General features: G+C 35.7%; 1 protein-coding gene across 1 annotated transcript; it reads right to left on the reverse strand.

Moving 5' to 3' along the window:
• Window positions 1-802: 802 nt before the first annotated feature.
• On the reverse strand, window positions 803-9392 carry mks1 (MKS transition zone complex subunit 1). The gene is made up of 18 exons (XM_055226500.1): window positions 9276-9392; window positions 8053-8198; window positions 7225-7277; window positions 6055-6207; window positions 5863-5963; window positions 5547-5675; window positions 5366-5470; window positions 4673-4781; window positions 4185-4241; window positions 3255-3297; window positions 3115-3177; window positions 2924-2994; window positions 2431-2500; window positions 2262-2366; window positions 1757-1890; window positions 1364-1446; window positions 1132-1229; window positions 803-1042 (listed from the first exon to the last, which is right to left on the reverse strand). Exons 1-18 carry the CDS (start codon window positions 9350-9352, stop codon window positions 939-941), a joined length of 1701 nt encoding a protein of 566 aa, XP_055082475.1. The 5' UTR covers window positions 9353-9392; the 3' UTR covers window positions 803-938.
• Window positions 9393-9542: the final 150 nt, after the last annotated feature.

Here is a 9542-nt window from a genome sequence, read left to right on the forward strand (position 1 = left end):
ACGTTTCACAACATAAAGGTGTTAGTTGTTCCAAGACATTTATTAGTAAGTATAAAAAGCTCCCGAATAAAATTTGCTGTCACAAGAAATAAAAAATAATTTTATTTAAAGAATAATTTATTTTATAAATAGTAAAAGATAGCGAATTCTCGTGATGTCCCCAAATCAAACGGAAGTTGTCAAAAGCCCCAGCTGTGGCGCACATTTTCACAATAAAATTTAATAATAATAATAAAGTAAACGTAAAACGTCATTAGGTGGCCAAACCTCCTTGTCAATTTCAGATGGGACTGTAACACTCGCACATACAACTTTAATATGAAAGTTGTATGTGCGAGTGTTGGTGGTGCTCAATGGGACCAATGGCGCAGATTGGCAGCCTTATATTTGTCAGTTTGTCAAAAGGGCTTTGTCCCAGGTCAGCTGTGGCGACAATAGTAGCTTACTACCATCAAGTGTGGAGTGAATGAATAATGCATGAAATTGAAAAGCAACTTTGACTTGTCTGGAAAAGCGCTATATAAGACTAATTAATTATTGTTATTTTGTATTATATATTTTTTATGTCCTTGATTCATAATAAAGTTCTCAAATCTATGATTGAGGAATTTTAGGAATTATTTTAAAACTATTAACAAATAATGTACATTTGCTGAAGATTTTCCAAACAGTCAAAATTAACACAACCTTTTATTAAAAACAAGTCAATCAAATAAAACAAATAAACTTCTTTTTATTAGAGTAATGTATAAAAGTATAAAACATTGCAAAATATAAACTAAAGTTGGTTGCTGTAATTTAAAACAAATATTTTCTCTCTTAAATCATTTTACAAAATCTAGAAAAGTGGCTATAATGCATTTGTCTCTATACATGTTACTGCTCATGTGTGTACACTGACAGTTAATATGTAGCAATGAATAAATAATGAACAATTCTTATGCTGTCGATTCAATTTTGAGTTCAGTAGTAGCATTTATTAGATCTTGGGGAAGACCCTCTCTGGCTTCCTGCATCTTTCTCCTGGCTCTCTGAAACGCCTCTGTGGAGGAAAAATAACAAATTATTATTAGATATGCAAATATATAAAGATAAAATAGGTTTAATTAAATAATTTCAAATGTGTATTACCTAGAATGTTGTAGACAGCGCCTTGTTGACTAAACCCTCCCAGCTGGTCCACAACTTTCTGCCTTCTCTTTTTCAGCACAATGGCATCAACGAAGGCACTGGAACAAAGTGTATATATATATATATATATATATATATATATATATATATATATATATATATATATATATATATATATATATATATAAAATATAAAATGCTGCAATGACTTAGTACTAGAGAAGACACTTACTGAGCTTGCTGAATGCAGTGTAGATTAAAAGTGACACTTCCGGATGACTCTGTTCTAAAGCCAAATCGGCTCAGTCTTTCTCCCTGCAAACAGTTTAAAGGCATGAATTCAACAGTAGTGGAATGAAAAGATGAAAAATACTTTTTATGATTTTAGTTGCATACTAGATCAGTCTTTTAAACAAAACTTGATTAATTTATTTGTTTAAACTGAACTGTTTTAAGGTAACATGGACAACATAGTTTTATTAACTAGCAACCTGCTAATCTCCTTTTCGCTAGTTATTAAAACCTAGGGACCCATCTCCAGAACATGAGCAGTTATGTAAGTGTAGGTACCTGTACCTAGTTGGAGGATTAGCCTATTGCGCATGTCCATGTTGAGATCACTCACCTTAAAAGTGCTCGGGATCCTGACGTGACTCAGGTCTTCTAGTTCTGGAGACCCCCCAATGAAGAATCGCCTTAGAGCAGAGACTGTGCCTATCTGAAGAGGCCTCCACGTATGGCATGTTACTGTGTGTGTACCTGGACAAACACCAAGCATTTCAACACATAATCTTTCACATAAACTGTCAGTAATTTAAAGTGATAGTATGTAACTTTCTGGAGGTAAAAGTCAACTGCATGATTCCATGGAGATAGAAACTTAAGAACTTCAGAACCTTCTCTGTGAACATGGATACATTTTACACCATACTGTGGAATATTAGAGCCACAGGAACAACATTTTGGAAACAAGCAGGAGGATGCCCTCCTCCAGCTCAAGTTTGTGGAGATGTAAGCCTGCTCACAGTAAGGACACATGTTTTTATATGTTTCTCAATGTAATAAAAACATCCATAATGGAAAAAAATCTTGTTATTTTAGTATTTTTACCTTGATAATCAATAACATACCAGGCACAGCTGGAAAGAGCAGATATCCATATCCTTCCGTTCGATAACGCTGCCAAAAATCCAGAGATAGAACTTTGAAGTACAAGACGGGCCACTGCGGAATACCTTGTGAAAACAATTAAAATATTAGCATCATATTTAAAATAGAATAAAGTTCTTCTGTACTTACCTTCATTCTCCTTTTCACTCATATACAAGGCCTCAAAGTTAAAAGGGAAGCTGAAGAAAGCTACGTCATCCTGTAAAAAATATCCATACGTTATAAATATAACTGGTAGGTCGTCAAAAGTATTGGAAATCAGATACTAAACAATAAAACTAGATACTCATTTGAACAGGTATCAACACTAAAAAATGTCACATTCACAGGACAGAAATGAACCTTTCCTGAATAGTTTATAATGATCTTGAGCTGTATCAGAACAAGTATAAGACACACAGACCAGTATTTGCCCATGGGCCACTACATTTGAGGGATTACAAATACATAAGGCCCATGGTAAGATAAAAGAAAGTACATGTTGAAAATCGTGGTATCAGAGTCCATTCCTTAGTATCAAAATCAAGTTTTAAATTTTAGTACCGTGACAACACTAAACTTTGGTTCTAAAGTTTCAGTTCTTTTTTTAACTCTTTTTTTAACTCTTTTACAGACTACTTACTTTTCCCACTGATTTGGTGCGACAGGTCTGTGTTACTCCAGAAAGTGGCTGGAAAGGTAAACTAGACCAATCTGAAAATTGTTTAATAATAAGAGTAAGTGTACATACTAAGTGTAAATAATAATACTTTTTTTTTTTTTTTCAAGGGAGAGAATTCAACAAAACAAGATATGAAATGATAACGTCCTTACTGTTTGGTAGTTCCATCAAGAAGTGGATGTATAAGTTATCATATTCAAATCCTTTGGATGACACTGTTTTGGACATAAAAAAGTTACAGACTTAGCCAAAATGGAATGTGGCAAGATTTTATTTATATTTTATTTCTTACCAATCTCTCCATTCATCACATATCTCAAAGTCCCTAGAGGAGGCTAAGAAAAACAGAAAAATATGACTGTTCTCATTTTAAAGAAGATATATTGTGCTTGTGTCTGCTATATAGTTATAATCTATGACAACCGTGGATAATTTGGACATTTTAAATCACATTATTCATCTAAAATGACTTAATAAAAGAAGGAAGTCAGCTGTTAGAAAACTGCGGTTCCAAATTGGAGCTGACATCACAAAAAAAAGAGCGTCGGAGCTGTCGGCACCTCCAGTGAATAGCTGTGCATCACGTTAACGAGCAGTGGATTTATCATTTTTTTCATTTGTGCCAAAATAACTATGCAACACTTCCGAAGCCCACGCATATCACCTATTAAGAAAATAAAATTAGATAACCAAGTACGTACAGAGGGCGTATAGCAGTGGCAGTGAAAATGAGGGTTGATCGGCAAAATGACATCTTAAGCAATTAAAGATTGCTCAAACATGTACAAATCACTACAAATACAACTTTGGATGGGTAAATGGTGAGGGGAAACAACTATCACATTGATTCTGCATAACTGATCCGCTTAGAAGGTCCGCCATCTGCTTTACTCCATGGAGATGTTATTGCTTTGACTGGAATGTTCCACAGTATGGCTTAGTCTTATCTAGCTTCCATTTATTCAATTATACTATAATTGCCAGAAAATACCCTGATAAATATGCCTCTGCTTAGATCTGACCTGTAATTTGGTTGTGTCAACAGCTTGTCTCCAAAGAAATAAATAAGGTTAATGCCATGCTGTGGAACATCTCCATGAAAACAAACAGGTGGCTGACCACGAGAAAGTCACATATTGCACATTTAACAAAATTTCAAAGCGTTATACAGTACAGTATAACGCTTACAGTATATGACTTCAAAGAGGATGGAAAAAATTACCATTTCAAAGTCTGATCCAACAAGACTGTTCAAATATTCTTTATGTTGAACGTAGAGCTGAAAAAATTAAACATGGCATATAAAAGAGAAGTTAAACTGCACATTTAAATAATAAGATTTAGTTTGATTTAATGTTTCAATCAGCTATATTGTAGTGGAATGTAAGTATTTATAAGGTGTCATAATGATTTGATTAAAATATATAAATAAATTCTTATTTATCTACAAAGCTACTAACCCTCTAGTTTAGACTTCCACAAAATGCATTGGAATCTTGAATGTTTTTTCTCAAATGTTACTACTCCTGGACATGTTTAAAATGTGCATCCTCAAATAACTACAATTGCACTAAGATCTGCAGTGTATGTTTGAAATGTAAGATTTGTTCAGGGCAGTAACATCTGATAGAACACTGAGATGAGAACAGATAAATAAAAAAATGTTGTGACTGTTGTGGCTGTCCATACAACCATGTTGTGAACACTCACATCTTTGTACAGGTGCAACTCCTTGTCCTGGTCCTCCTTCACCATGGCCTCAGACGCATTATCCACTCGGAGACACCACACCTCCTTCTTGTCCCCCTCTGTTATGATCCTGTAACACAACACATGCAAAGCATGTTCATCCAACCACATCTGAATTCATACAAGGACATTCTAACACATATTTTAAAGACATATAATGCAAAATAGTTTTTAATGGACTTTTAATCATGTTCTACAGATTTGAACAGGAAATTAATGGGCCCATTTCTATAACTAAGCTGCTTGAGGACAATATTTTTAAACAGAAATGAGTACTACATTTTAAGCATATTTCAATTTCAGAACCAGAGCTGGTTTGGGTAAGGTGTCTAGTGCCCTCTGCTGGTAAGATAAAGTGAACAGAAAGGCTATTAAAGTGAGATTAATTTAGAACTAATTCCATACCATATTTGTCGCTTGTTTTAATGACTTCTTTGTTACATTATAATTCATTCTTTTACATATCTACATGGGATTGTTTTCCAATTACAGGTGTTTTCATTGATCAAAATCTCCACAGATTGTCTCCATAGAGATAGATAAGGTTAATGACAAACTGTGGAACATTCTAGGCAAAGCAACAGCTCTATGTAGAAGAGAAGGTTTCAGACCTTACCCTGTAAATCTTAGTGCATGATTTGAGAGTCAAAGTACCTGTACGGCTCTTTCCCTCTGTTGAAGTCTGGTTTTACTATGACTGTTCCAATTCCATCTGTTTTTATGGTCAGCAGCAAACACTCATTCTGTTTTTCACCCAATCTGAAACAAAACAACACACTGAATGTTAACAACAAACCCTATGCTCATAGCAAACAGATTCATAGGACAGTGGTACCTTCCCGGAGGACCCAGGTCTCCCATGATGTGCATAGTCTGCATGGTGTTGTTGACCACGTGGGTGTTTCTGATGAACTCCTCTGAAGGCTCCCAATTTATGATCTTGGATTTGGGAAGGCCCATATCTCTGCAAGCACAACATGAATTGAATAAGATACTTGTAATACAAAGTAAGTCATAATATAACAGATGCAATAGTATATAAATATCAGAGTGTTAAGTGAATAGTCACGCAAGATTGTGGAAAGAGTCAAAGTACAAGCTACATATAGTTCCTTTAATTACTATATAATATTAAACATGGTTTCACTTACATTGTGTGTCTCTCCTGTCTCCTGTGCCTTACATTAGCCATCCTTTCAGCCAATAACGTAGGGCCAGATTTACTAGTCGTCAGAGCATCTTCCGTGCATTGCTACAAGATAAAAGAAAACATGTATCTTGTTTATTGTTTATTTTGATCAAATTACAAATACATGTTGGATAATGCAGTACAACACACCAACCAGCAGGTTGGTGTAGCGGTCATGATCTGTGTAGGTAAATATCCGGATGTTGCGTCGACCTTTGCCCCTGATCAGAGCTTTGATTTCAGAGTGATACTGGTGCTCCAGATGGCTCTGGCAGGCATTTTCGTTTTGGAAGAGCTCATATTCATACTACAGCCATGTATAAAAAGACAAGAAAAAGAAATGTTCAGTTACTATCATTACGGCTGCAACAATGAGAACAGAATGTAGTAAACTAGGGATGGGTGATATATGGTATAGGTTCCAATGTATATGTTTTGGTGGTGATGCAATAAGTACTTTTGGGGGTAATTTTTGTAATACCTATACTCAGTATTAGTTTAACCTTATGGGTGAGCGCATATCAACTAACATTATGTATACAAAAGAACCTCAAATAGGCTGTACAGCACAAACAAAACACCTGACACAAATGGGACAGATCAAAATGTTGCTGCTGGAGGCATTTTGACACAAAATAGTGAGTCACTCACCCTAATATGTCTAAAATGGATGCTTAGCATTAAGATTGGAATCTGTTACTTCGTTTTGATATTTGCAGTATCGACAATTGTACTGATTCAGTGTCGATACTCCCATCCCTAGCCTTCACAACTTAAAAACGGTATTATGCAAAATACTTTATGAACTTTCAACCATGTTATAACATGTTGTTGAATCATCAAAAATATGCCTGAAGTGGTTTTAGATCTCATCCATGCATGTTTGCGTGATCTTGCAACCTCTCCTGGGCCCTATTTGAACCCTCCTTACAGTTAGCAGTTTGATTCAGTCCAAAGCTGAGCCCACAAGCACATATCACCGATGCTCCCGTATGGCCATTTTCCATAAATATAAAAAAGCATGGTACAGAACAATACACTACAACTGTGTTGTGATAGTGCTCTGAAACCCAGAGCGTCAAAATTATGTTAATACATTGTTTTTGATGAATATAGCATTTTCAAAAATAATAAACATAGTGATCTAAATATGTTGTGTGTTAGCATTTAATACTCTATAGAAGTGTAATACCCCCCTTCAATATTACATATCGGCAAATATTACTTATTGGCCACAGGAGTCAGACTGGATATTATTGGATATCGGTATCAGCTTAAAAAGATCCATATTGGACCATCCCTATAGTAAACCATTTACATTTACCTGACTGAAGAGTTTTTCTTGCCAGCCAATTACCAGTTCTTCCTCATTGTCACCTAAAGAATAAAAATATATATCAATAATTATAAATATCAATAATTCTCAAAACAATGAGACTAACACTTCTGGGGGGTTCACTTCAGCTGAATCTCTACCAGAAGTACAAGTTTAATACTTAATGGTATACTACGGAACATTTCAGGCACAACAACATCTCCATGAAGACATACAAGTGCCAGACTCTCCACCAGAAAAAGTTACAGAGTGCATCTTCAATTTGACACCATTAACACCATTAACATAGCTTGCAACTGTGAAATCCCACTATGAAGAGGCAGGATTAGCAGCAGAGAGTCGGTTCAACAGTTTTCAACAGAAAGTCAATGGAGCTGCTTCTGTTATTAAAGGAGCTCTACCAGATTCTTTTACTGCCTTAAAAAGATGAAAAAACAGAAATGGTTTATTTTAAATTATTTATAGTGGTCCAAAGTTATTCCTCACTTACTTTATACATTTCCTGAGCATCGTAATCATTAACCACGATGAGGTTGCACTTTTCACATGACCAGAGCGGAGTTTTGCAGTGACAGTGAAGATAATAACAACTAATATGCTAACCACGCATTGCCTGATTATTGGACAATAAAGAGCTTTCTAAATGGATGCAGACAGTACACAGTAGACATATTTTGACCTCAAGATCTGCTTATATATCTGTACTAGGGCAAGGCACATTATTGGGAAAATACATGGGAAAAATCAGGTAGAAGGCCTTTCAGTCGTTTTAGAGGTTTCCTTTAACCATATGTCAGGGTGAAACGATCCTATTACCTTTTTGTCCTGGAGTGGCTAGGGGTTCCAGCTCGATGTCCCCCCTCTTCTTCTTCTTCTTGCTGGGATCGTGCTGCTGGGACAGGACCTGCTGTTGGAGGTGCTGAGACAGAGAAGCCGTGGACGTCAGCCTCTCAATGCGCACCCTGAAAGACAAGCACCAAACCAGCATGAGTAAATATACAAAGCAAGTTCCTCAAGCGTGATAGTCACAGTTTTAGACAGACAGACAAACAGACAGATAGATAGATGGGAAATGCAGGTTATCTAGGATTGCTGAGTCTCAAGCTTTATGCTTATGGACTAGCTAAAATGAATTTGGTTAAAATGTGCATTTTTGTTAACAAAAATCCCTAGCCTTCACATCTTAAAAAGGGGGGTATTATGCTAAATACTTTATGAACTTTCAACCATGTTATAACATATTGTTTCATCATCAAAAATATACCTGAAGTGGTTTTAGATCTCATTCATGCATGTTTGCGTGATCTTGTAATCTCTCCTGGGCCCTATTTGAACCCTCCTTACAGTTAGCAGTTTGATTCAGTCCAATGCTCAGCCCACAAGCCCATGTGACCCATGCTCCCATACGGCCATTTTCCATAAATATAGAAAAGCATGATACAAAACAATACACTACAACTGTGTTGTGATAGTGCTCTGATGGGGAGTGACTTAGAGCAAGATGAGGGGGAACCCAGAGCGTCAAAATCATGTTTACTTAGTTTACTGTTTATAAGCAATTTAATTACACTTTTTCTCAGTTGTTGCCTTAATTTGCTATAATTCCTATTGTGTCTTTGAATATTTTATCTATAAACATTTGTATTTCATTAACTAATTTGTCACTTTTATACAAATAGAGCTTTTAGCCAGAAAATTTTAAATACACTGTTAGATTAGATGTTGCAATTTGTCTACTGCAAAAAAATATCATACAAACTTTTTTTTTTAAAATTCTGGTTACAGATTATATTATTATGCGTGTTCAAACTGACAGCTGGACAAAGAATGAGCCGCTGTTTTTGGGATACACAATCAATAGGTTTAAAAATCTACTAAAAAGTACTATTATCCCAAATTCTACTTAATTAGAGTAACGTGACTATTTGTAATGAGTCACTTAATTTAGTATTATAATGTGTTTTAGCTGTACAGTCCTGTAAAGTTATGAATAACACGTCAGATTACGCTCGAGCAGTGTCTTTTATCCGCTTGCTTACCTGATCCTCATGTTCTTGATAACATCCCGGGTTCTGTAAATGGCTTCTCCAGTGTCTGTATTCCACGTGTCCGCCATGATTATTTACGACGTGCACTTAAGGACCAAAACGAACAATTTCCCCTCTATGTACAGAGTTATACAGGCATAAAACCGCAATTAAAGGCAAAGAAAACTACACAAGCTAATAGTATGCTAGCAGCTGTTGAGGGTTGCGATGGTAACGGGAAAGAGGCTTTTTCCGCAAAGCTGATTTCGCAGTCTGCCC

The sequence above is a fragment of the Periophthalmus magnuspinnatus genome, chromosome 14 (assembly GCF_009829125.3).
Source record: "Periophthalmus magnuspinnatus isolate fPerMag1 chromosome 14, fPerMag1.2.pri, whole genome shotgun sequence".
Taxonomy (NCBI): Eukaryota; Metazoa; Chordata; class Actinopteri; order Gobiiformes; family Gobiidae; genus Periophthalmus; species Periophthalmus magnuspinnatus.